General features: G+C 44.7%; 1 protein-coding gene across 8 annotated transcripts in view; it reads left to right on the top strand.

Annotated features, from left to right (window-relative positions):
* The window catches only part of rb1 (retinoblastoma 1), a 456,612-nt gene that overhangs the window by 67,533 nt on the left and 361,503 nt on the right, over positions 1-27,576 (top strand). For 6 of the 8 annotated variants that reach the window (XM_070894053.1, XM_070894051.1, XM_070894052.1 and 3 more), the window contains exon 7: positions 19,856-19,939. The exons of the other annotated variants lie outside the window; for them this stretch is intronic. In XM_070894053.1, coding sequence (XP_070750154.1) covers positions 19,856-19,939 — 84 coding nt within the window. The remainder of the gene's footprint in view (positions 1-19,855; positions 19,940-27,576) is intronic. 8 annotated transcript variants of the gene reach the window in all.

Here is a 27,576-nt window from a genome sequence, read left to right as displayed (position 1 = left end):
AAGAACATAAGAAATAGGAGCAGGAGTAGGCCATATGGCCCTTCGAGCCTGCTCCACCATTTAATACAGTCATGGCTGATCATTGACCTCAACTCCACTTTCCCGTCCAATCGCCATAATCCCTTGATTCCCCATGACTCCAATACTCTTATCTTATCTCATCATTGAATATATTCAGAGACTCAGCATCCACAGCCCTCTGGGGCAGAGAATTCCAAAGATTTGCAACTCTGAGTGAAGAAATTCCTCCTCATCTCTGTCTTAAATGGCCTGCCCCCTATCCTGAGACTGTGCTCCCTAGTTCTAGACACTCCAGCCAGGGGAAACAACCTCTCAGCATCTAGCCTGTCAATCCCCTTCACAGTCTTGTATGTTTCTGTGAGATCACACCTCATTCTTCTAAACTCCAGAGAGTATAGGCCCATTCTACACAATCTCATCATAGGACAGCCCTCTCATCCCAGGAATCAATCCAGCAAATCTTTGTTGTATCACCTCCAAGGCAAGTATATGCTTCCTTAGATAAGGCGACCATAATTGTGCACAGTACCCCAAGTGTGGTCTCGCCAAGGCCCTGTACAATTGTAGCAAGACTTCTGTACTTTTATACTCCAACCCCCTTGCAATAAAGGACAGCATGCCATCTCCCTTCCTTATTGCTTGATGTACCTGCATGCTAGTTTTGTGTTTCTTGTACAAGGACACCCAAATCTCTCTGAACACCAACATTTAAAAGTTTTTCACCATTTAAAAAAAATACTCTTTTTATATTCTTTCTACCAAAGTGAATAACCTCACATTTCCCTACATTATGCTCCATCTGCTGCCTTACTGCCCACTCACTTAGTCTATCTATATCCCTTCACAGACACTTTGTGTTCTCCTCACAGCTTATTGTCCAACCTAGTTTTGTATCGTCAGCAAACTTGGATACATTACACTCGGTCCCTTCATCCAAGTCATTAATATAGATTGTAAATAGCTGAGGCTCCAGCACTGATCCTTGCGACACTCCACTAGTTACAGCCTGCAAACCTGAAAAAGACCCATTTAGCCTTACACTCTGTTTTCTGTCTGTTAACCAATCCTCTATCCATGCTAATATATTACCTCCAATCCCATGATCCCTTATCTTGTGAAATAACCCCTTATGTTGCACCTTTATCGAATGCCTTTTGGAAATCCAAATATACTACAGCCACTGGTTCCCCTTTATCTACCCTGCTAGTTACATGCTCAAAAAACGCTAATAAATTTCTCAAACACTATTTCCCTTTCATAAAACCATGTTGACTCTGCCCTGGTACCACTTCCTTAACAAAGGATTCCAACATTTTCCTGATGAGTGATGTCAGGCTAACTGGTCTGTAGTTCCCTGTTTTCTCTCTCCCTACTTTCTTGAATAATGGTGTTATATATGCTACCTTCCAGTCCGCTGGGACCGTTCTCGAATCTAGAGAATTTTACATAAGAACATAAGAAATAGGAGCAGGAGTAGGCCATACAGCCCCTCGAGCCTCCACCGCCATTTAATGCAATCTTGGCTGATCTGATCATGGACTCGAGTCCACTTTCCTGCCCGCTTCCCATAACCCCTTATTCCCTTATCAGTTAAGAAACTGTCTATCTCTGTCTTAAATTTATTCAATGACCCAGCTTCCACAGCTCTGAGGCAGCGAATTCCACAGATTTACAACCCTCTGAGAAGAAATTCCTCCTCATCTCAGTTTTAAATGGGCGGCCCCTTATTCTAACATTATGCCCCCTAGTTCTAGTGTTCCCTATAAGTGGAAACATGCTCTCTGCATCCACCTTGTCAAGCCCCCTCATAATCTTGTACGTTTCGATACGATCATCTCTCATTCTTCTGAATTCCAATGAATAGAGGCCCAACCTCCTCAACATTTCCTCATAAATCAACCCCATCATCTCCGGAATCAACCTAGTGAACCTTCTCTGAACTGCCTCCAAAGCAAGTATATTCTTAAATATGGAAACCAAAACCGCACGCAGTATTTCAGGTGTGGCCTCACCAATACCCTGTATAACTATAGCAAGACTTCCCTGCTTTTATACTCCATCCCCTTTGCAATAAAGGGCAAGATTCCATTGGCCTTCCTGATCACTTGCTGTACCTGCATACTAACCCGAGTTTCATGCACCAGGTCCCGCTGTACTGCAGCACTTTGCAATTTTTCTCCTTTCAAATAATAACTTGTTCTTCGTTTTTTTTTCTCTGCCAAAGTGCATAACCTCACACTTTCCAACATTATACTCCATCTGCCAAATTTTTGCCCACTCACTTAGCCTGTCAGTCCTTTTGCAGGTTTTTTGTGTCCTCCTCACACATTTGAAAGATCAAAACCAATGCATCCACTATCTCTGCAGCCACCTCTTTTAGAACCCTAGGATGTAAGCCGTCGGGTCCAAGGAATTGTCGGCTTTTAGTTCCATTAATTTCTCTAGTACTTTTTCTCTAGTTATATTTATTACATTAAGTTCCTTACCCTCATTAGACCCTTGATTCCCCACCATTTCAGTTATGCTTTTTGCATCTTCTACTGTGAAAACAAATACAAAATATTTATTTAACGTTTCTGCCATTTCCTTATTCCCCATAATAATTTCTCCTGCCTCATCCTTTGATACCAATGTTTACTTTTGTTACTCTCTTCCTTTTTACATACTTGTAGAAGCTTTTACAATCTGCTTTAATATTTCTTGCTAGTTTTCTCTCTCAAATTCCCTTTTTTTTCAATGTTTTGGTCATCCTTTGCTGGTTTCTGAAACTATCCCAATCCTCAGGCTTACTACTATTCTTCACAGCGTTAAAAGATTCTTTCAATTTAATGTTATCCTTAACTTCTTTAGCCACGGGTAGATCACTTTTCCTGTGGATTTTTTGTTTCTCAATGGAATGTATTTTTATTGAGAATTATGAAATATTTCTTTAATTGATAGCCATTGCTTATCTACTGCCACACCTTTTAATCTATTTTTCCAATCTACCTTAGCCAACTCGCTCGTCATACCTATGTAATTGGTTTTATTTAAGTTTAAGACTCTAGTTTCACATTTGGGCAAGTCACTCCCAAAGGTAATGTGAAATTCTATCGTATTATGATCACTCTGCCCCAGAGGATCCTTTACTATGAGATTTCTAATTAACCGTGTCTCATTACACAATACCCTGTTCCCTGGTTGGTTCCATGACATGTTGTTCTTGGAAACTGTCCCGAATGCATTCCATGTTCTTGTCCTCCAGACTACCTTTGCCAATTTGATTTGTCCAGTCTACATGAAGATTAAAGTTCCCCACGATTATTGTATTAATGTTGTTACAAGCTCCTACTATTTCTTGATTAATATTCTGTCTCAACAGTATAGCTACTGTTAGGGGTGCCTATATACTACTACCACCAGTATTTTATGTCCCTTGTTATTCCTTATCTCCACCCATTCTACTTCCTGATCCTCCAAGCCGAGATCCTTTCTCTCTATTGTACATACGTCATTTTTTATTATCAGGGCCACCCCCCTCCTTCACCATTCTGCCTGTCTTTTCGAAACGGCAAGTACCCTGGAACATTTAGTTCCCAACCTTGATCACCTTGCAACCATATCTCTGTAATTAGATTACTATTAGATCATACCCATTTATTTCTACTTGCACAGTCAATTCATCTATCTTGTTACAAATGCTGCATGCATTCAGATAAAGAGCCTTTAATTTTGTCTCTACCATTTTTCCCTACTCTCACCCTATTTTCTGGTGCACTGTTGTGTTTGTATACTCTGCCCTTCCTGTCACACTCTGGTTATCATTACCTCTATCACTACCTGCACCTTGTCCTTTCTCTTTAACTTTCTAAATTTCCCCTCACCTGAACCCTCCCCACCCCCACCCCCAACTATTTAGTTGAAAGCCCTATCTACAACCCTTTTGTAACTCTCTTCCGTAGTACTTAAAATGTACATCCTCATTAATTAGTAGAGACGGTACACGCACTATTTTTATTCAAGTGTGTCGTTGCAGTTTTTCATGAATTTTGGACCAAAATGAAGAGGAAAATGGTCCTTGTATTTTCATGGAGAATGTCTTATTACTGTTAACCAGAATAAGAAAAGAAAAAGAAAAAAAACTTGCATTTATATCGTGCCTTTCACAACCACTGACATCCCAAAGCGCTTTACAGTCACTTTTGAGGTGTAGTCACTGTAGTAATGTAGGAAAAGCGGCAGCCAATTTGCGTAGAACAATCTCCCACAAACAGCAATGTGATAATGACCAGATAATCTGTATTTGTTACATTGATTGAGGGATAAATATTTGCCAGGATACCGGGGATAACTCTCCTGCTCTTCGAGATAGTGCCATGGGATCTCTTGTGTCCACCTGAGAGCAGACGTTTAACGGCACCTCCAACAGTGGAGCACTGTACTGTATTGTCAGCGTAGATTTTTGTGCTCAAGTCTCTGGTGTGGGAATTGGAGATACAGAGATGAGACTAAGATACCACTTGGCAGTTTAAAAAAAGCCGGAGTGGGAGTCAGAGCCAGAGCGGGATCCGTAGCCAGAGCGGGCAATTAAAAACAGCGCGGCGAAAAAAAAATTCAAGAATGACATCACAGGAGAGCGGGTAGGTGATTGGTTGGTAAGTATAACACCTATTGCTTTCTAAGTTAGGGAAGAGGGTTTAAATTAAGAGCTGAGAAACGAACTTGCTAGTATTTATTAAATTAATAACTTAAAACACAAAATAATTAAACAATACTAAAATATCGATTTAAAAAAAAATAAAACAAGGTTAGAGATGGCAGGGCAGATGGTGAATCGTAACTGCAGTATGTGGGAGCTGGTGGACAGCATCACGATCCTGAGCAACCACATCTGCAGTAAGTGTCTGCAACTCGAGGAACTTCAGCTGAGTTGTTGAGCTGGAGTACGAGCTGCAGACATTGTGATGCATTAGGAAGAGGGAGAGTTACCTGGAGACTTTGCCCAGGAGGCAGTCACACCCCTTATGTTAGGTAGTGGTACAGGTCTGGTTAGTGGTCAGGAACAGATGAGTGTTATCTGTATTTAACCCTTTGTAACCTGCATGACATCTGACCACCAGAGGGCCTGCCTGTTGGAGTCCCAAGGGATCCCAGCATCCCTTGGGAGCACAGTATGTAAGCAGGCCACCCACGAGGTACCTGCACTCTGGAATCTTATTAAAGGAGCTAAGGTCACACTTGCTCATTGTACACAGTACTCAGTTTCCACCTTTTATTATGAGAGTACCAATTGGCGACGAGGTAACGAACAACCGCGCGAAAATGCAAAGAACAGTCGGCATCCTGGAGAAGTTCTCAGAAGGGAGGCCTTCGTGGAGAGACTCAACTAATACTTCGTGGCCAACGAGCTGGAAGGGGATGAGAACGCTACCAAACGAAGGGCGATCCTCCTAACTGTCGTGGGGCAACAACCTGTGGCCTCATGAAGAATCTCCTGGCCCCAGCAAAACCAACAGAAATCCTGCGAAGAATTGTGTATGCTAGTCCGGGAGCACCTAAATCCTAAGGAAAGCGTTTTGATGGCGAGCTATTGGTTCTACACGTGTCAACGATCGGAGGGCCAGGAAGTGGCGAACTATTTCGCCGAACTAAGGCGCTTCGCAGGACATTGTGAATTTGGGGGATTCCTAGAACAAATGCTCGAGACTTTTTTTGTACTGGGTATTGAGACAATACTTCGCAAAATGTTGACTGTAGAAACTCCGAATTAAGTGAAGCCATAACGATAGCCCAGGCATTTATGTCCACCAGCGACAACACCAAGCAGATTTTGCAGAATAAAGAAGTTCCGACCAGTACTGTGCATAAAGTAAAGTTGGTCTCGAGCAGAAATGTACATGGCAGAATGTACATGCCGGCTGCTGTGGCCCGACCTCAGATAACCCAGAGTCTGCCATCATTTGTTAATGCGAGGCAGTTAACACCCTGTTGGCGCTGCGGAGGTGATCATCGGCCCCATCAATGCCGCTTTAAGCACTATGCGTGCAATAGTTGCAGAACAATGGGACATCTCCAACGAATGAGCAGGTGAGCTGCAAACCCTGCAAACCACCATGTTGCAGAGGAAGATCCATCTGCTGTAGATCTGGCTGAATTGGAGACTCGTACTGAGGAGGCAGAAGTGTACGGGGTACACACATTCACTACGAAATGTCCACCAGTAATGTTGAAAGTTGAACTGAACGGTGTTCCAGTATCTATGGAGCTGGACACGGGCAAGTCAGTCCATAATGAGTAAAAAGGTCTTCGACAGGCTGTGGGGCAAAAAGGCACAGAGGTCCAAGCTCAGCCTCATTCACACCAAACCAAGGAACTAATCCCTGTAATTCCCAGTGCAGAAGTCAAAGTCTCCGATGACTGAGCAGTACACGAACTCCCGCTGTAGATTGTACCAGGGGATGGCCCCACATTGCTTGGCAGAAGCTGGCTGGGAAAAATCCGCTGGAACTGAGACGACATCCGAGCGCTTTCGTCCGTCGACGACGCGTCGTGTACCCAGGTTCTGAGCAAGTTCCCATCATTGTTCGAGCCAGGCATTGGAAGTTTTTTGGGGGCGAAATTGCAGATCCATTTGGTTCCCGGTACGCGACCCATCCACCACGAGGCTCAGGCCATACCGTACATGATGCGTTCAAAAGTAGAAATTGAGCTGGACAGGCTGCAACGTGAAGGCATCATCGCGCCGGTGGAATTCAACGACTGGGCCAGTCCGATTGTCCCGGTACTCGAGGACGGCACGGTCAGAATATGTGGGGACAATAAAGTAACAGGACCAGTATCCGTTACCCAAGGCAGACGGCCTATTTGCGATCCTGGCTGGAGGGAAGACGTTCACCAAGCTGGACCTGACCTCGGCCTACATGACGCAGGAGCTGGAGGAGTCTTCGAAAGGCCTCTCCTGCATCAACACGCAAAAAAGGTCTGTTTATCTACAACCGGTGCCTGTTTGTGATTCGGTCGGCCACGGCGATCTTCCAGCGGAACATGGAGAGCCTGGTAAAGTCAGTTCCCTGCACAGTGGTCTTCCAGGACGACATATTGGTTACAGGTCGGGACACCATGGAGCACTTAAAGAATCTGGAGGAGGTTCTTAGTCGGTTGGATCGCTTGGGACTCAGGTTGAAACGCTTGAAGTGTGTTTTCCTGGCACAGGACGTCGAGTTCTTGGGAAGGAAAATCGCAGCAGATGGTATCAGACCCGCCAAAGCCAAAACGGAGGCCATCAAGAACGCGCCGTGACCACAGAACGTGACGGAACTGCGGTTGTTCCTGGGACTCCCAAACTATTTCAGTAATTTCCATCCGAGTTAAGCACCCTGCTAGAACCCCTATATGCGCTACTGCGCAAGGGAGACGACTGGGTATAGGGGAATTCACAAGAGGCTGCCTTTAAGAAAACCAGAAATCTGTTTTCTAACAAACTGCTTGACCTGTGCAACTCTTGTAAACGATTAGTGCTAGCTTGTGATGCATCGTTATCGGGGTCGGGTGTGTGTTACAACGGGCTAATGAATCGGGAGATTTTGCAATCTGTCGCTTATGCGTCCAGAAAGGGCCAACAGCATGATTGAGAAAGAGGCTCTGGCGTGTGTCAACAGAGAAAAAAAAATGCACCAGTACTTATTTGGCCTCAAGTTTGAGCTTGAAACTGACCACAAGCCACTCATATCGCTGTTCTCGGAGAGCAAAGGGATTAATACCAATGCCTCTGCCCGCATCCAAAGAAGGGCGCTCACGCTGTCTGCATGCAACTATGTAATCCGGCACAGAGAACTACGCAGATGCTCTGTCGGCTGCCATTACCCACCATGGAATTGGAAATGGCACAACCAGCAGACTTGCTCATGGTCAGAGAGGCATTTGAGAACGAGAAATCCCCCGTTATGGCCCGCCAGATCAGGACCTGGATCAGCCAGGATCCTTTACTGTCCTTGGTTTAAAAAAAAACTCTGTCCTCCATGGAAGCCGGTCCAGTGGAGATGCAGGAGGCGACTAAGTCGTTCCACAGCCTCAAAGACGAGTTGTCCCTGCAGGCGGATTGTCTATTGTGGGGCAATCGCGTGATCTTGCCCAAGAAGGGCAGAGACACCTTCATATGTGAACTGCACTGCACAGCACCCACCCAGGCATTGTAATGATGGAAGCCATAGCCAGATCCCATGTGTGGTGGCCCGGCATCAACTCAGATTTATAGTCATACGTGTGCCAGTGCAACACTTGCTCTCAGCTGAGCAATGCATCCAGAGAGGCATACCGCTAAGTTTGTGGTCGTGGCCCTCCAAAACCGTGGTCGAGAATCCATGTAGACTATGCGGGCCCATTTCTGGGCAAAATGTTTTTGGTTGTCGTGGACGCTTACTCAAAATGAATTGAATGTGCAATAATGCTTGTAAGCACGTCCACGGCCATCATTTGAAAGCCTACGAGCCATGTTTGCTACGCATGGCTTGCCCGATGTCCTAGTCAGTGACAATGGGCTGTGCTTAACCAGTGCTGAATTCAAGGAATTCATGACCCGCAATGGGATCAAACACGTCACATCTGCCGCGTTCAAGCCCGCATTCAACGTGCAGTTCAGACCATCAAGCAAAGCTGAAACGCGTGTGGGAAGGCTCCCTGCAGACTTGGTTGCTGCGAGTGCTGCTCAGCTACCACACCAGACCCCACTCACTCACCGGGGTTCCCCCAGCCGAACTGCTCATGAAAAGGGTGCTTAAAACAAGGCTCTCTCTTGTCCACCCTGATCTCCATGATCACGTGGAGGGCAAGCGGCATCAACAAAGTGTATACCATGACCATGCAAATTTGTCACGTGATATTGGGATCAATGATCCCGTGTTTGTGCTCAATTATGGACATGGTCCCAAATGGCTCGCTGGCATGGTCACAGCCAACGAGGGGAGTAGGGTATTTCAGGTCAAATTGGCCAATGGACAAACGCACAGAAAACATTTGGACCAAATCAAATTGCGGTTCACCAACAGCTACGAACAACCCGAAGAGGGCACCGACAACTTTGACCCTCCAACACACACACAAATGGCAACTGACATCATGGTTGACCACGAAACCGAACTCATCATCCCCAGCAAGGCCGGCTGCCCAATAGCCCAGTGAAGAACTGACCAACCCACCCACACCCGCATTTGTACCGAGACGATCAACAAGGGAGCGCAGAGCCCCAGATCGTCTCACCTTGTAAATAAGTGTACTGTTGACTTCACAGGGGAGTGATATTATGTATTTAACCCTTTGTAACCTGCATGACACCTGACCACCAGAGGGCCCACCTGTTGGAGTCCCAAGGGATCCCAGCATCCCTTGGGAGCACAGTATATAAGCAGGCCACCCACGAGGTACCTGCACTCTGGAATCTTATTAAAGGAGCTAAGGTCACACTTGCTCATTGTACACAGTACTCTGTTTCATCCTTTATTATGCGTGTACCAGGTGTGATGGCAGATAAGGGGACCCCCAGTGAAGTGCTGGAGGGGCCTTAGCCTTTGCCCTTATCCAACAGGTATGAGTTTTTTGTGGCCTGTGTGGATGAGGGAAAAGCCTGCAGGATGGATGAGCAAGCTAGCCATGGCACCATGGTGCAGGAGACCATTCAAGTGGGGGGAGTGAAAGGGAATGTAGTTGTGGTCCGGGATAGTATAATCAGAGGGATAACTACAGTTCTCTGCAGCCGCGACCGGGAGTTCCGAAGGTTGTGTTGTCTGTCCGGTGCCAGGGTTAAAGACGACTTCTTGCGGCTGGAGAAGTACTTAAAGTGGGAAGGGGAGGATCCAGTTGTCGTGGTCCATGTAGGAACCAACGACTTGGGTAGACCTAGGACTGAGGTTCTGCTGAAAGAGTTTGAGGAGTTAGGGTCCAAATTAAAAAGCAGAACCTCAAAGGTAATAATCTGTGGATTGTTACCTGAACCACACGCCAGTTGTAATAGGGACAAGCAGATTAGAAAGTTAAATGCATAGCTCAAAGATTGGCGTGGGAGGCATAGGTTTTGCTTCATGGCACCAGTACTGGGAAAAGAGGGAGCTGTTCCGTTGGCACAGGCTCCACATGAACCGGGCTGGAACCAGTGTTCTGGTGAATCGAATAGCTAGGGCAGTAGACAGGGCTTTAAACTAATAAAGGTGGGGGGTGGGAGGATTCAGGAAAAAGTAAATTCAAAAGCTGCAAGAGAAGTGTCAAGGCTCTAGAGCAGAGTTTTAGGTAAAAATAAGCAGCATGGGTCAGTAAGGGACTGAGGGCTAGAAGTTGATCAAAAACCGCCATTTTCGGATTGCCGTTAAGATTATTCAATTAAGGCCATCGGAAAATTGATCAAAAAATGGAAAAAATTCCGCCTGGTGGGAAAAATTGGTCTTGAATGTGATCCTGGTCAAATTGAGCGGTACTTAATCAAAATTTAGTCCGAGGCTGCGAGTTGGGCCAAGAGGGGGGGAAACACACACACTATTTTTCCAAAAAACAAAAATCAGAGAACATTCACTTTTCAGTGAATCGCTGCAAAAGAATGTGTAAAAAAAAAAAATTTTTCACTTACCTTTTTTTGCAGGGTTTCATACCTACCGTCGCTACTCCGGCTGGTTTCTCCTGGGCGGTGTTTTTTTCAGCAACTACAGAACACCGCTACCACCAAACTCGGGTGGTGGCGTTTATTTCAGTTGTTGCACGCCAGTGGTCCGCACCCCAGTGATATTTCGAAACCGCCGGCGGAGCACTTTGATGGAACTTGCAACAGATGCTTTTCAACCAAAAAATAGGAATACCGCCAAGAAATTGGGTGGAAATGCTGATCAAATTCCAACCCAGAGAGAGTTACAAAGGTAATGGGGCATCACTGACTAAGGTAACATCAGGGTAAAATAGAAAAAAGTCAAAGCTAAAAACACTATCCGAATGCCGAAGCATTCGCAACAAAATAGATGAATTAATAGCGCAGATAGAAATTAATAGGTTTGATCTAATAGCCATTATGGAGACGTGGTTGCAAGGTGACCAGGGTTGGGAACTAAATATTCCAGGATACTTAACTTTTAGGATAGATAGGTAAAATGGAAAAGGAGGAGGGGTAGCCCTGATAAAGGATGGGATAAAGACAGTATGGAGAAAGGATCTTGGATTAGAAAATCAAGAAGTAGAATCAGTTTTGGATGGAGCTAAGAAACAACAAAGGGCAGAAAAATGTCGGGCACAGTATAAATCAGGAAATTCGAGGTGCATGTAACAAGGGTAATACAGTAATCAAGGGGGACTTTAATCTATATATAGACTGGCAAACCAAATATGCAGTAATAGTGTAGAGGACGAATTCATGGAATGTATATAAGATGGTTTTCTAGATCACGATGTTGAGGAACCAACGAGGGAACAGGCTATTTTAGATCTAGTATTGTGCAATGAGAAAGGGTTAATTAATAACCTTGTAGTAAAGGGGCCTTTCGGGACGAGTGACCATAATATGATAGAAATTTATATTGAGTTTGAAAGTGATTTAGTTAAATCTGAAACTAGGGTTTTAATTCTAAACAAAGCAAACTAAGTAGGTATGAGGGGCGATGTGGCTAAAGTAGATTGGGAAACTACATTAAAAGGTATGACGGTAGACAAGCAATGGCTAGCATCTAAAGAATTAATACATAATTTACAACAAACATACATTCCTTTAAGACACGAACACCACAGGAAAAATCCATCACCATCATCATCATCATCATAGGTGGTCCCTCGAACGAGGATGACTTGCTTCCACACCAAAAGGAATGAGTTTGCAGATGTTTCAAAGAAGGACCTGATATTCCAGTCCTCAACTCGAGGGGTGGAAGGTACCTGTGCATGGATTTTTTTAAACGTGTGGTGACCGTTGCACATCAGCCACCATACGGGCTTGACAGAGCTAGGTCTTGGTGCAGTGGCAAGGGTTAACTAGGACGACTGGAAACCTCTGCTGCATGGAACGAGTGTGCACACACATCCTAGTGCGGGCTGGCCAGTGCTGTCCCTGGGTCATCTGCTCTTCTGGGCCCGTACCCCATTTGTCGCACATCTGCCACGATCTCTCACCGCTCCTCCGCCACAAAACATTCAAAATGGTCCAACCGTGGCTAACGAGACGTTAAAGGTGATATTAGGTCAAAGGAAAAGACTTATAATATTGCCAAAAAGAGCAGTAAACCTGAAGATTAGGAGGATTTTAGAATTCAGCAAAGGAGGAACAAGAAATTGAGAGTAAACTAGCAAGAGACATAAAAACAGATGGTAAAACCTTCTATAGGTTTGTAAAAAGGAAAAAATTAGCAAAAGTAAATGTAGGTCCTTTAGAGGCTGAGCCAGGAGAAACTATAATGGGGAATAAGGGAATGACAGAAATTAAACAAATACTTTGTGTCTGCCTTCACGGAAGAAGACACAAAAACCTCCTGGAAATAGTGGAGAAGCATGGGTCTAGCGAGAATGAGGAACTGAAAGAAAGTAGTATTAGTAAAAAAAAAATACTACTGGAGGAATTAATGGGACTGAAAGCCAATAAATCCTCTGGACCTGATGGCCTACATCCTAGGGTTTTGAAAGAGATGGCGATAGAGATAGTGGATGCATTGGTTGTCATCAAAATTCAATAGATTCTAGAACGGTTCCCACAGATTGGAAGGTAGCTAATGTAACCTGGCTATTGAAGAAAGGAGGGAGAGAGAAAACGGGGAACTACAGACCAGTTAGCCTGACATCAGTAGAAGGGAAATGCCAGAATCTGTTATTAAAGACGTGGTAACCAAGCACTTAGAAAATAATAATAGTATTGGGTAGAGTCAACATGAATTTATGAAAGGGAAATAATGTTTGACATGAGTTTTTTGAGGTTATAACTAGTAGAATAGATAAGGGGTAACTAGTGGATGTAGTATATTTAGATTTTCAGAAGGCATTCTATAAGGTGCCACACAAGAGGTTAATAAACAAAATTAGGGCTCATGGGATTGGGGATAATATATTAGCATGGATTGCGGATTGGTTAATGGACAGAAAATAGAAGAGTAGGAATAAATGTGGTGTTTTTGGGTCGGCAGGCTGTAACTAGTGGGGTGCTGCAAGGATTGGAGCTTGGGACCCTAGCTGTTCACAAACTATATCAATGATTTGGATGAGGGGACCAAATGTAATATATCCAAGTTTGTTGATACAAAGCTAGGTGGGAATGTAAGTTGTGAGAAGGATGCAAAGAGGCTTCAAGGGGATATAGACAGGCCAAGTGAACATGCCAAATGGAATATAATGTGGAGAAATTTGGTAGGAAAAATAGCAAAGCGGAGTATTTTTTAAATGGTGAGAGATTGGGAAGCATTGGTGTTCAGAGGGACCTGGGTGTCCTTGTGCATGAATCGCAAAGTTAACATGCAGGTACAGCAAGCAATTAATAAAACAAATGGTATGTTGGCCTTCATTACAAGCGTATTTGAGTATAAGAACATAAGTAATAGGAGCATTTAGCCCCTCGCGCCTGCACCACCATTCAACAAGAACATATCTGATCTAGACCTCAACTCCACTTTCTTTCCCACTCTCCGTAACCCTTGACTCCCTTTATCGTTCAAAAATCTGTCCATTTTCACCGTAAATATGACCCAGCCTCCACAACTCTCTGGGGCAGAGAATTCTAAAGATTCGCAACCCTCTGAGGAAGAAATTCCTCCTCATATCCGTTCTAAGTGGGCGACCCCTTCTGAAACTATGCCCCTTAGTTCTAGATTCCCCCACGAGGGGAAACATCCTCTTTGCATCTACCCTGTCAAGCCCCCTCAATCTTGTACGATTCAATAAGATTACCTCTCATTCTTCTAAACACCAATGAGTATAGGCTCAACCTTTCTTCATAAGACAACCTCTTCATCTCAGGAATCAACCTAGTGAATCTTCTCTGAATTGCCTCCAATGCAAGTATATCTGTAAATAAGACTAAAACTGTACACAGTACTCCAGGTGTGGTCTCACCAACGGCCTGTAAAGTTGCAGCAAGATTTACCTACTTTTATACTCCATCCACCTTGCAATAAAAACCAACATTCCATTCGCCTTCCTAATTACCTGTTGTTACCTGAGTGCTAACTTTTTGTGTTTTATGTACAAGGATCCCCAGATCCTTCTGTTATGCAGCATTTTGTAATCTCCATTTAAATAATAATTTGCTTTTTATTTTTACTGCCAAAGTGGATAACCTCTCATTTTCCCACATTATACTTCATCTGCCAATTTTTTGCCCTCTCACTTAGCCTATCTATATCGCTTTGCAGATTTTCTGTCCTCTTCACAACTTGCTTTCCCACCTATCTTTGCATCATCAGCAAATTTGGCTACATTACACTTGATCCCTTCATCTAAGTCATTAACATAGATTGTAAATAGTTGAGACATTAGCACTGATTCCTGTAGCACCCCACTAGTTACAGTTTGCCAACCTGAAAATGACCCATTTATCGCAACTCTGTTTTCTGGTAGCTAGCCAATCCTCTATCCATGCTAATATATTACCCCCAACCCTGTGAGCTCTTATCTTGTGCAGTAACCTTTTATGTGGCACCTTATCAAATGCCTTCTGGAAATCCAAATACTGGTTCCCCTTTATCTATTCTGCTTATTACATCCTTCAAGAACTCTAGCAAATTTGTCAAACGTGATTTGCCTTTCATAAAACCATGCTGATTCTGCTTGACTGTATTGTGATTTTCTAAACGTCTTACTACTATATAATAATGGACGCCAGTATTTTCCCAATGACAGTTGTTAGGCTAACTGGTCTGTAGTTTCCTGCTTTCTGTCTCCCATCTTTTTTAAATAGGGTTGTGACATTTGCAGATTTCCAATTTGCTGGGACCTCTCCTGAATCCAGGGAAATTTGATAGGTTACAACCAATGCATCCACAATCTCTGCAGCCACTTCTTTTAAGACCCTAGGATGCAGGCCATCAGGTCCAGGGGACTTGTCCATCTTTAGTCCCATTAGTTTGCCCAGTACTTTTTCACTAGTGATAGTGACTGTTTTAAGTACCCCCCTCCCTATAACCCCCCTGATTATCTATTATTAGTGTCTTTAGTACATTTAGTGTCTTCCATCGTGAAGACCGATAGAAAATATTTGTTCAAAGCCTCTACCATTTCCGTTTCCCATTATTAATTCCCCAGTGTCATCCTCTAAGGGACCAATGTTTACTTTAGCTACTCTTCCTTTTTATATACCTGTAGAAGCTCTTGCTGGCTGTTTTTATATTTCTTGCTGGTTTACTCTCATATCTATCTTCTATTATTTTTTTTAAAGTCGTCCTTTGCTGCTTTCTAAAAAATATCCCAATCCTTTGGCCTACCACTAATTCTCACAACATTGTGTTCCTTGGTTTTCAATTTGATACCATCCTTAACTTTCTTAGTTAAGCACAGATGGTTCATCCTTCTCTTAGTCTTTTTCACTGGAGTATATCTTTGCTGAGAGTTATGAAATATCTCCGTAAATGTCAGCCACTGTGTATCTATCGTGTTACGCTTTAGCCAACTCTGTCTTCATACTTTTTGTAATTGCCTTTATTGAAGTTCTGGACACTAGTTTGAGACCCAAGTTTCTCACCCTCAAACTGAATTTAAGATTCTAACATGCTATTCCCTAGAGGATCCTTTACAATGGGATCTATCTCATAACATGTTACCAGATCTAAAATAGCCTGCTCCTTGGTTAGTTCCACAACATATTGTTCTTCGAAACCATACTGAATACACTCTCCTCTCGGCTACATTTGCCAATTTGATTTGTCCAATCTATATAAGGATTAAAATCGCCCATGATTGTTGCAGTACCTTTCTAACAAGCCTCTATTATTTCTTGATTTATAGTGTGTCCTACAGTGTAGCTACTGTTAGGGAGCCAAAAGACTACTCCCACAAGTAACTTCTTTCCCTTATTATTTCTTATCTCCACCCAAACTGATTCTGCATCTTGATTTGCTGAGCCAATATCATTTCTCAGTACTGCACTGATCTCATCCTTTGTTAACACCTCTTTTTCCTTTTTGTCTGTCCTTCTGAAATGTCAAATACTCCTGAATATTCAGTTCCCAGCCTTGGTCACCTTGCAACCACATCTCTGCAATGGCTATCTGATCATACCCATTTATTTCTATTTGTGCCATCAATTCATTTATCTTGTTACGAATGCTATGTGCATTCAGATAAAGAGCTTTTAATTTTGCCTTTTTACCATTTTTCTCTAATCTGATTCCATTTTCTGATGCACTCTTATGTTTATACAATCTGTCCCTTCCTGGTTATCATGACCTCTATCGCTACCCTGTACTATTGCCTTCTCCTTTCTCTTTGACTTTTTAAATTTCTACTCACCTGAGCTGCCCCCCACCCCCTTATTTGGTTTAAAGCCCTGTCTACAGTCCTAGTTATTCGATGCGCCAAGACACCGATCCCAGCATGGTTCAAGTGAAGCCCGTCCCAACGGAACAGCTCCCTCTTACCCCAGTACTGGTGCCAGAGCCCCATGAATCGAAACCCATTTCTCCCATACCATCTTTGAGCCATGCATTCATCTCTCTGATCTTATTTACCCTGTGCAAATTTGCTTGTGGCTCAGGTAATAATCCAGTGATTATTACCTTTGCGGTTCTGCTTTTTAATTTAGCTCCTTGCTGCTCATACTCCCTCAGCAGAACCTCTTTATTTGTCCTACCTATGTCGTTTGTACCTAATGTGGACCACGACAACTGGATCTTCCCCCTCCCATTCCAAATTCCTCTCCAGCCCAGAGAAGATGTCCTTAACCCTGGCACTGAGCAGGCAACACAGCCTTCGGGACTCACTCTCTCAGCTGCAGAGAATAGTATCTATCCCCCTAACTATAGTGTCTCCTACCACTACTACATTTCTTTTTACTCCCCCCAACTTGAATGGCCCCCTGTACCACGGTGCTCTGGTCAGTTTGCACATCCTCCCTGCAGTCCCTGCTCTCGTCCACACGAAGTAAGAACCTTATACCTGTTGGACAAGTGCAAGGTCTGAGGCTCTTCCAATGCTACCTTCTGGATCTCCAAACCTGCCTCACTCGTAGTCACACCCGCCTGTCCCTGACCACGGATCAAATTGGAATTATTTAACCTAAGGGTGTGACTGCCTGCTAGAACACAAGTGTCCAGGTAAAACTCTCCCTCCCTGATGTATTGCAGTGTCTGAAGCTCAGACTCCAGCTCTTCAATTCTGAAGCGAAGTTCCTCGAGCAGCCAACACTTGCAGATGTGGTCGCTGTGGATCACCCTGGTCTCCACCAGCTCCCACATGAGTAGCTGCAACACATTGCCTGCCCTGCCATCTCCTAATGTATTTTATTTAACTAATTGGGTTTTCAAGTTTTGAAATTTCAATTATCTATGTGTAGTTTTAATCTGTGATCACTGCTCTTTAAATCAATGTCCAAGTTGAGAAAAAAAGAAATACTTGCCAGCCAATCACTTACCTGCTTTCCTGTGACTTAACACTTTTTTTTATTTTTATTTTTTCCCCCTCACTGGTCTATTTGCGCTGCTCCGGGCTAGCTCTTTTAATCTGTCGGCTTCTCCCGCTCTCACGCTGGTCAGCGCTCTTTTAATCTCCCGGCTGCTCGCGCTGGTTGTTCTTTTAATCTCCTGGCTTTTCCGTATAAGAGTAGAGACATCTTATTGCAATTATATAGGGCCCTAGTGAGACCGCATCTGGAGTATTGTGTACAGTTTTGGTCTCCTCACCTAAGGAAAGATATACTTGCCATAGAGGGAGTGCAACGAAGGTTCACCAGTCTGATTCTTGGGATGTGGGAATTGTCCAATGAGGAGAGATTGAGCAGACTAGGCCTATATTCTCTGGAGTTTAGAAGATTGAGAGGTGATCGTATTGAAACATACAAAATTCTTACAGGGCTAGACAGAGTAGCTGCAGGGAGGATGTATCCTCCGGCTGCGGAATCTACAACCAGGGGTCACAGTCTCAGAATAATGGGTCAGCCATTTAGGACTGAGATGAGGAGAAACTTCTTTACTCGGTGGTGAATATTTGGCATTTCCCACCCCAGAGGGCTGTGGATGCTCAGTCATTGAATATATTCAAGACAGATATAGATTTTTGAATATTAAGGGAATCAAGGGATATTGGGACAGTGCAGGAAAGTGGAGTTGAGGTAGATGATCAGCCATGATCTTATTGAATGGCAGAGCAGGCTTGAGGGGCCGAATGGCCTACTACTGTTCATAATTCTTATGTCCTTATGTGGTCCACAACTTTAAGAACCAATGTTGGAAATTGTTAAATCCTGTCTTCTTTTGTCATTCAAGACCCAGTTAATTATTTTCAAATTTCATTATGGCTTTGTAAGTAGTGTCAGAAGCAAAACAATTTGCAGTGTATTTAGCATAATTTTTGATAATTTCTGAAAGTAGTAAGTATGAAGTAAAAATAACATTCTGGGGGAAAGCTAAAATTATGACTCCAGTTCTGCTGAAGACTATAACTGAAATAACACCTGAAGGTCAAGATAAAGAGATGAGACATTTTTTTCCTTGGACTGAAACGCTAGTCTTAATGTATTGAAGAAAGCTAAATTACATTAGTGAAATTAATGTTTTCAATTTAATTGAACAGTAAACCAGTATATTCTACTAAATAACAGCACTAAAATAGTTTGGTAATAAATATGGCCAGATACAATATTTGAAAATGGGTTAATGAAATGGGAAAGTAGCTACTAGTTTACAAAAGTTAGCTTATTGCCAACATAATTTATACATGTAGATGGTGGATTCTGGAAACACCACCTAATGAATTACTTTTGTAAGCAAAAATGTTAACTAGCTTGGGTCCCAGAAACAGCTGGAGGTAAATAATCAGTTAGCCTGTTGTTTTTGTGTGCTGGTATTGGATGGGTAAATGTTGAGTTGAACAACTCGAACTGTTTGAATAGTGCCATGGAATGAATCATCAGCTTCCACGTGAACAGGCAGACAATACCTTGATTTAGCGTAGACACTTCTGACAGTGTAGCACTCTCTCAGTATTGCACCACAGTGTCGCCAGTTCCTGGTGTCTTCTTAGGCAGTCCCCCAGAGTCAAAGGATGACTTGCTTCCACACTAGTGAGTTCTAAGGTGACTGAGTCCTATGCGGGATCTATAGTCTCTGTCACAGGTGGAGCAGGTGATGGTTGAAGGGGCGGGTGGATGGGGTGCTAGGTTTGTCGTGGGCTCCTTCCCTGTTTGTACTTGGCTTCCGCGTGCCCCCGACGAAGAAACTTGGTGTTCGGCACCTTCTCGAAAGCTTCTCCTCCACTTTGAGCGGTCTTGGGCCAGAGATTCCCAAGAGTCGGTGGGGATTTTACAATTTTTCAAGGATGCTTTGAGGGTGTCCTTGAAGTGTTTTCTCTGCCGTCCTGGGACTCGTTTGCCGTGACGAAGCTTGGAGTAGAGTGCTTGTTTCGGGAGTCTTGTATCCGGCATGTGGACAATGTGGCCTGTCCATTGGAGCTGATTGAGTGCGATCAACGCCTCGATGCTGGGGATGTTGGCCTGAGAGAGAACATTGATGTTGGTACACCTATCCTGCCAATGGATTTGCAGGATTTTGCAGAGGCAGCGGTGGTGGTACCTCTCCAGTGCTTTGAGGTGCCTTCTGTACGTTGTCCATGTCTCTGAAGCATATAGGAGGGCGGGTATCACTACTGCTCTGTAGACCATGAACTTGGTACCATGATCTTGGTGTTCAAACACTCTTTTCCTCAGGCGATCGAAGGCTGCAGTGGCATACTGAAGTCGGTGTTGGATTTCGTCATCCATGTCTGCGCTTGCTGACAGAAGGCTTCCAAGGTATGGAAAGTGGTCCACGCTGTCCAAGGTCTCGCATGGATTTTGATAATCGGGGCAGTGCTGTACGGCGGGGAAAAGAAAGAAAAACTTACATTTATATAGTGCCTTTCACGACTACCCGACGTCTCAAAGCGCTTCACAACTAATTAAGTACTTTTGGAGTGTAGTCACTTCTAATGTGGGAAACGCGGCAGACAATTTGCGCACAGTTAGCTCCAGCAATGTGATAGTGACCAGATAATCCGTTTTTGTTTTGTTGATTGAGGGATAAATATTGGCCAGTACACCGGGGATAACTCCCCTGCTCTTCGAAATAGTGCCATGGGATCTTTTGCGTCCACCTGAGAGCTGACGGGGCCTTGGTTTAACGTCTCATCCGAAAGAAGGCACCTCCAACAGTGCAGCGCTCCCTCAGCAGTGCACAGGAGTGTCAGTCTAGATTTTTGTGCTCAAGGCCCTGGAGTGGGGCTGAACCCACAACCTTCTGAATCCAAGATGAGTGTGCTACCATTGAGCCACTGAGGATGAGTACGAAAAGTGCAGGAAAAGTGGATAGAGGGGAGGGAAAGTGGACAGAGAGGAGAAAGGAGGGGACGGAGTGGGGGAGGTCGGAGAGAGGAGGAAAAGAGAGAGAGAGAGAGAGAGAGAGAGAGGTGTGGGGGGAGTGGGGAGGAGAGTGAGGGGTCGGGAAGAGGGGGGAGTGGGGTCGGGGAGAGAGTCAGGTTGGTAGAGAACCTTTGCTTACGGATGTTTAATGTAAAGCCTAGTGTCTCATGCGCTTCAGTGAAGGTGTCAGCGATGGTTTGTAGTTTGGCCTCCAAGTGTGCACAAACGCAAGTGTCGTCTGCATACTGCAATTCAGTGACAGAGGTTGGAACAATCTTGGTTCTGGACTGGAGGTGGCGGAGATTGAAAAATTTCCTGTTCGTCCTGTAGATTAGCTCCACTCCTGTGAGGAGCTTGTTAAAGGTGAGATGAAGTATTGCAGTGAGAAAGATTGAGAAGAGCATTGGTGCAATTACACAGCCTTGCTTGACCCCGGTCTGCACTTGTATTGGATCTGTGGTGGATCCGTTCGTAAGGACCACGGCTTGCATGTCATCGTGAAACAGGCGGAGGATGGTGACAAACTTTTGAGGACAGCCGAATTTGAGAAGGACACTCCATAATCCCTCTCGGTTGATAGTTGAAGGCCTTTTGTGAAGTTAAAAAAGGCCATGTACAGAGGTTAATGCTGCTCCCTACATTTTTCTTGAATTTGTCACGCGGTGAAAATCATGTCCGTTGTGCTTCTTAGTGGTCAGAATCTGCATTGCGACTCTGGGCGGAGGTCTTCAGCCACTTGGAGGAAACAATTGAAGAGGATTCTTGCGATGATTTTCCCTGTGGCAAATCATAGAATCATAGAAATTTATAGCATGGGAAGAGGCTATTTTGGCCCATCATGTCCGCGCCAGCCGACTACGAGCTATCCAGCCAAATCCCACTTTCCAGTTTTTGGTCCATAGCCCTGTAGGTTACGGCACTTTAAGTGCACATTCAAGTATTTTTTAAATGTGGTGAGGGTTTCTGCCTCTACCTTTCAGGCAGTGAGTTCCAGACCCCCACTACCCTCTGGGTGAAGAAATGTCCCCTCATTTCTCCTCTAAACCTTCCTCCAATTACTTGAAATCTATGCCCCCTGGTTGTTGACCCCTCTGCCAAGGGAAACATGTCCTTCCTATCCACTCTATCCAAGCCCCTCATAATTTTATGCACTTCAACCAGGTCTCCCCTCAGCCGCCTCTGTTCCAAAGAAAACAGACCCAGCATCTCCAATCTTCCTTCATAGCCAAAATTCTCCAGTCCAGGTAACAGTCTTGTAAATCTCCTCTGCACCCTCTCCAGTGCAATCACAGCTTTCCTGTAATGTGGTGACGCAGTACTCTAACTGCGGCCTAACCAGTGTTTTTTTTACAGTTCAAGCATAACTTCCTTGCTCTTGAATTCTATGCCTCAACTAATAAAGGCAAGTATTCCATATGCCTTCTTAACCACCTTATCTATCTGACCTGCTACCTTTAGGGATCTGTGGACCTGCACACCAAGGTCCCTTTGTTCCTCTACACTTTTCGGCGCCATACCATTTAATGTGTATTCCCTTGCCTTGTAATGCATTTTGGGAGGTCTAACCTCACACTTAGATTGAATTCCATTTGCCACTGTTCCGCCTACTTGACCAGTACATTGATATCTTCCTGCAATACACAGCTTTCTTCTTTATTATCAGCCGCACAGTCACCTGCAAACTTCTTAATCATACCCCCAAAATTAAAGTCCAAGTCATTGACATATACCACAAAAAGTAAGGGACCCAGCACTGAGCCCTGTGGAACCCCACTGGATACAGCCTTCCAGTCACAAAAACACCAATCAACCATTATACTTTGCTTCCTGCCTCTGAGCCAATTTTGGATCTAACTTACCACTTTGCCCTGGATCCCATGCGCTTTTACTTTCGTGACCAGTCTGCCATGTGGGACCTTATCAAAAGCTTTGCTAAAATCCATATACACTACATCATACGCACTGCCCTCATTGATGGTCCTGGTTAATCCTCTCAAAATTAAATCAAGTTAGTCAGACACTACCTTCCCATAACAAATCCATGCTGACTGTCCTTCATTCATCCATGTCTTTCCAAATTAAGATTTATCCTGTCCCTCAGGATTTTTTCCATTAATTTTCCCACCACTGAGGTTAGGTTAACTGGCCTGTAATTACTCGGTAATCAATGAGGACAATGCGTATGATGTAGTGTATATGGATTTTAGCAAAGCTTTTGACAAGGTCCCACATGGCAGACTGGTCATGAAAGTATAAGCGCATGGGATCCAAGGTTCGGAACCGGCAAAGAGCGGAGGGAGGGACTGGCGAGGAGCGGAGATCGGAAGTGGAAGGGAGAAGACGGACGAGACACGGAGGAGCGGAGAGGTCTGAGCCCAGAGGTGGAGCAGCATGGACAAGACCAAGGGAAGGCACAGCACGGGCTAATAGTGAGGCTGAGAGATTGTCAGGCTCACATTGCTTACTGAATTCCACGTAGAGCGAGGGCCTGTGGGAAGGAAGGAGGACAGTAGGAGTATGTTTGAGTTTGTGTATATGTATTGGCACATGCGACGGAGCCTGGTCTCCAGTCGTCTTGGATCCCCTTGCCACTGAACCAAGACCGTGCTCGGTCAAGCCCATGTGGTGGCTGGTGTGCAATGGCCACCCCACATTAAAAGAATTCACACACAGGCATCTTCCACCGTTTAAAATTAGTTCATCAGTCAGCTGAGTACTCATATTTTTAGTGTGGAAGCAAGTCACCCTCGACCTCGAGTGACTGCCTATGATGATGATGATGAATTACTTGGTCTATCCCTTTCTCCCTTTTTAAACAAAGATACAACATTAGCAGTCCTCCAGTCCTTTGGCACCACACCTGTAGCCAGAGAGGACTATTTCCTCTTTTGCTTCTCTTAACAGCTTGGGATACATTTCATCTGGGCCTGGTGATTTTATCCACTTTCAAAGCTGCTAAGCCCCTTAATACTTCCTCTCTCACTGGTTATCTTGTCTATTATTTCACACTCCTCTTCCCTCATTGCAAAGTCTACATCGCCCCTCTTTTTTTGTGAAAACAGATGCAAAGTATTCATTAAGAATCATACCCACGTCTTCTGCCTCCACAAACACATTTCCTTTGTTGTCTCTAATAGGCCCCACTCTTTCTCTAGTTATCCTCTTGCTCTTAATGTATTTATAACATCTTTTAGGTTTTCTCTGATTTTACTTCCCAACATTCTTTCATGCTCTCTTTGCTTTCCTTTTTAATTGCACCCCTGCACTTCTTATACTCCTCTAGAGTCTCTGCAGTATTGAGTTCCTGGAATCTGTCAATTGATTCCCTTTTTTTCTTTATCTTACCCTGTATGTCCCTGGACATTCAGGGGGCTCTAGATTTGTTAGCCCCACTTTTTTTTAAGGGAACATACTTGCTCTGTATCCTCTGGATCTCCTCCTTGAATGCCTCCCACTGCTCTGACACTGATTTACCATCAAGTAGCCGTTTCCAGTCCACCTTGGCCAAATCCCATCTCGGCTCAGCAAAATTGGCTTTACCCCAATTGAGAACTTTTTTCCCTGGTCCACCTTTGTCCTTTTCCATAACTACCCTAAATCTTACTGAATTAAGATCACTAGCACCAAAATGCTCTTCCACTGATACCTACCACTCTTCATTCCCCAAAACCAAGTCCAGAACCGCAACCTCCCTTGTTGGGCTTGTTGCATACTGGCTAAATAAGTTCTCCTGAATGCATTTTAGGAATTCCACACCCTCTGCACCATTCACACTGCTTTTTTTCCCAGTTAATATTAAAGTAGTTGAAATCCCCCACTATTACAGCTCTATAGTTTTTGCACTTCGCAGCAATTTGTCCACATATTTGCTCTTCTATCTCCATCTGACTGTTTGGGGGGGGGGGGGGGGGGGAGTCTGTAGTACACTCCCAGTAGTGCGATTGCCCCTTTTTTGTTCAATTCAACCGATATGGCCTCATTTGATGACCCCTCTAACATATCATCCTTTCTCACAGCTGTTGTAATTGTTTCTTTATTTAATACTGCAACCTCGGCCCCCCCCTCTCCTTTTTTACCCCTCTCGATTCCGTCTGAAAAGCCTATAACCAGGAATGTTGAGCTGCCATACCTGTCCTCCTTTCAGCCATGTCTCAGTAATGGCTATAATATCGTACTGCCAAGTGTCTATCTTGCTCTCGGCTCATCTGCCTTATTCCCAATACTCCTTGCATTGAAGTATATACCATTTAGTGGTGCCAAACTCCCTTGTTGTCTATTTTCCAGCTCTTGTTTCCTCTGTCTTCCAAATTCACTTTCTACTTTTCTGCTGCCCAATTCCAGCTTTGCTCCTCTCTCCACTGAATCTATTCTCCAGTTCCCATCTCCCTGCCAAGCTAGTTTAAACACTAGCAAACCCTCCCGCTGAGGTGCAACCCGTCCGGCTTGTACAGGTCCCAATGCCTCAGGAATCTAAAGCCCTCCCGCCTGCACTTTCTCTCCAGCCACGCATTCATCTTTCTCTCCTCCTATTTCTGTACTCACTAGCACGTAGCACTGGCAGTAACCCAGAGATTACTACCTTTTTAGGTTCTGCTTTTTAATCTCCTAGCTCCTGAAATTCTGCCTGCAGGACCTCCCCTGTCTTTCTACCTATGTCATGGTACCAATATGGACCACGACCTCTGGCTGTTCACCCTTCCCCCTCCGCCCCCCCCCTCAGAATGTCTTGCAGGGAAACTCCTGTAATTACTGCAGTCAAACTTGTCCCTTTTCTTGAAGATTGTCACGGTTACGGCGTCTCTGAAGTCCTCTGGCATGCTCTCCTCCTTCCAGATAAGAGAGATGAGTTCATGGATTTGCGCCAAGCGTACTTCTCCGCCATGCTTTAGTGCTCCAGCAGGGATTCCATCTGCTCTGGAAGCCTTGTTGTTTTTAAGCTGTCGAATGGCCTTTACAACCACATGCCGGGCTGGGATTGTGCCGAGATAGTGGCGGGTAGCATGCTGTAGGATGGTGTCAAGGACACTCGTGTCAAAGACAGAGTCTTGGTTAAGGAGATCTTTGAAATGCTCCTTGCAGTGGGCACTGACTGCCTCTCTGTCCTTGATGAGCAGTTCCCCGTTCTTGGCTCTCAGTGGGATAGGTCCTTGAGTGCTTGGGCCGCGGGAGGTCTTGACTGCACTAAAAAATACATGCACATCGTGATTGTCGGGTAGTTGCTGGATCTCCTGCGCTCTTCCCACCCACCATCTGTTCTTTAGGTCACGAGTTTTTTGTTGGACCTCGGTCTTCAGTTGTCTGTAGATCTGTTTTCTTTCTCTCGAGGCGTGATGATGTTTCCAATGCAAGAAAGCCTTGCGTTTGATTTATTAGCTCCTGGATCTCCTGGTCGTTCTCATCAAAGCAGTCTTAATGCTTTCTGGTAAAGTAACCAATCTCTTGGACTTGAGGGCAGACTAGGCACTGTGGATACTCTGCAGCTCCGGTTGATTGGAAGTCGTCAGGTTGGCTGTGAGGCATTGATTGAATAGGGCTTTCTTTGCAGGGTCTTTGAGTGCTTCAGCATTGATTTTTCTATGGCAGTGTTTCTGTTGCTGCCACCATTTTGAGGCTAGGTTGACGGAAATAACAGAGCGGATTAGGCGACGGTCAATCCAGCAGTCGTCAGCTTCTGTCATGGCGCGGGTGATGCGGACGTTCTTGTGGTCCCTCGCTCGGACGATGATGTCATCTAACATGCCAATGCCTAGAACTAGGGTGTTGTCATTGCCATGTACTTGTCTCTCTGACAAAACAGGTGTTGGTTATGACAAGACCATGTTCTAAGCATTTTATCAGGAGGAGGATACCGTTGGTGTTTGTTTTCCCTACTCCTTCCCTGCCAATCGCACCTCTCCAGAGGTCTCTGTTCTTTCCAACTCTAGCATTAAAATCGCCAAGCAGAATCAACTTGTTGCCCGTTGGAACTTGGGACAGGGATTGTTCAAGGCTGGAAGACCATTCCTTTTTGACTTCGTATGTAGCTTCCAGGGTTGGGACGTACACACTGACTGACTGGTTCAGGGTTAGAGTGAGCCGAAGGTCATGAGGCGTTCATTTATCCCACAAGGGGAATCTCAAACGGCAAGCTAGTTCATTACCCCATGGAGACGGCGTTCTTCTTCTGTTTTGCCTTTCCAGAAGTATCCACCACCTTGTTCCTTGAGTTGACCTACTGCCTGCCGTGTCTTGCTCAGGGTGGCGATGTCCATGTCGAAGCGTCCAAGTTCCCGGGCAATGATAGCAGTGCGATGTTCAGGTCTGTCGCTGTTGGGGTTATCCATGAGGGTCTTGACGTTCCAGGTCTAGAGCTTCATTTTAAAGGACAGAAGATGCCTGTGCATGAATTATTTTCAATTGTGGTGGCCGTTGCACTCCAGCTACCACACGAACTTGACAGACCAAGGTCTTGGTCCAATGGCAAGGGGATCCAAGATGATTGGAGACCAGGCTCTGCTGCATGGGCCCAGTGTGTACACCCACACCCACACCCATTGCAGTGTAGCACATTAACATTGGAACAGCTTGAGTTTATCCATAAAATACTAGCACTGTACCCTGGGCCCCCCCAGCTCCAGTTCCAGCACGCTGCTCTCCATTCGCAGGCTCTGCTGCACTTTTTCCTGCTCTTTAGCTGCTCACGCTTTGGCCGCTGGGTCTTTACTAATGGCCGTGCACATTTACCATTAACACCTCCGACCTCACTCCCCCGTTCGATCTCCCACAATGCTGGCCCGGAGTCCCAACCTCCTGGTGTAGAACTCAACCCACAACCTTCGGACTCCAAGACAAGAGTGTCACAGACTCAGCCAACCTGATATGAAAATATCATATGTAAATCCCAGTACTTAAAACAATTTCCGTTCGCATTGTGGAGAAATTCAGCATGAAATGCTATATCCTGCCACCAGAGGGTTTTGTTGTATCTCCTTTGTTCAGTTCATTTGGAGATGATGACGTTATTGCAGCCAATTTGTGTTCTGTAGATATGC

This window comes from Pristiophorus japonicus, chromosome 11 (assembly GCF_044704955.1).
Source record: "Pristiophorus japonicus isolate sPriJap1 chromosome 11, sPriJap1.hap1, whole genome shotgun sequence".
NCBI lineage: Eukaryota > Metazoa > Chordata > Chondrichthyes > Pristiophoridae > Pristiophorus > Pristiophorus japonicus.
This window is presented reverse-complemented; position numbering and strand designations above follow the sequence as displayed.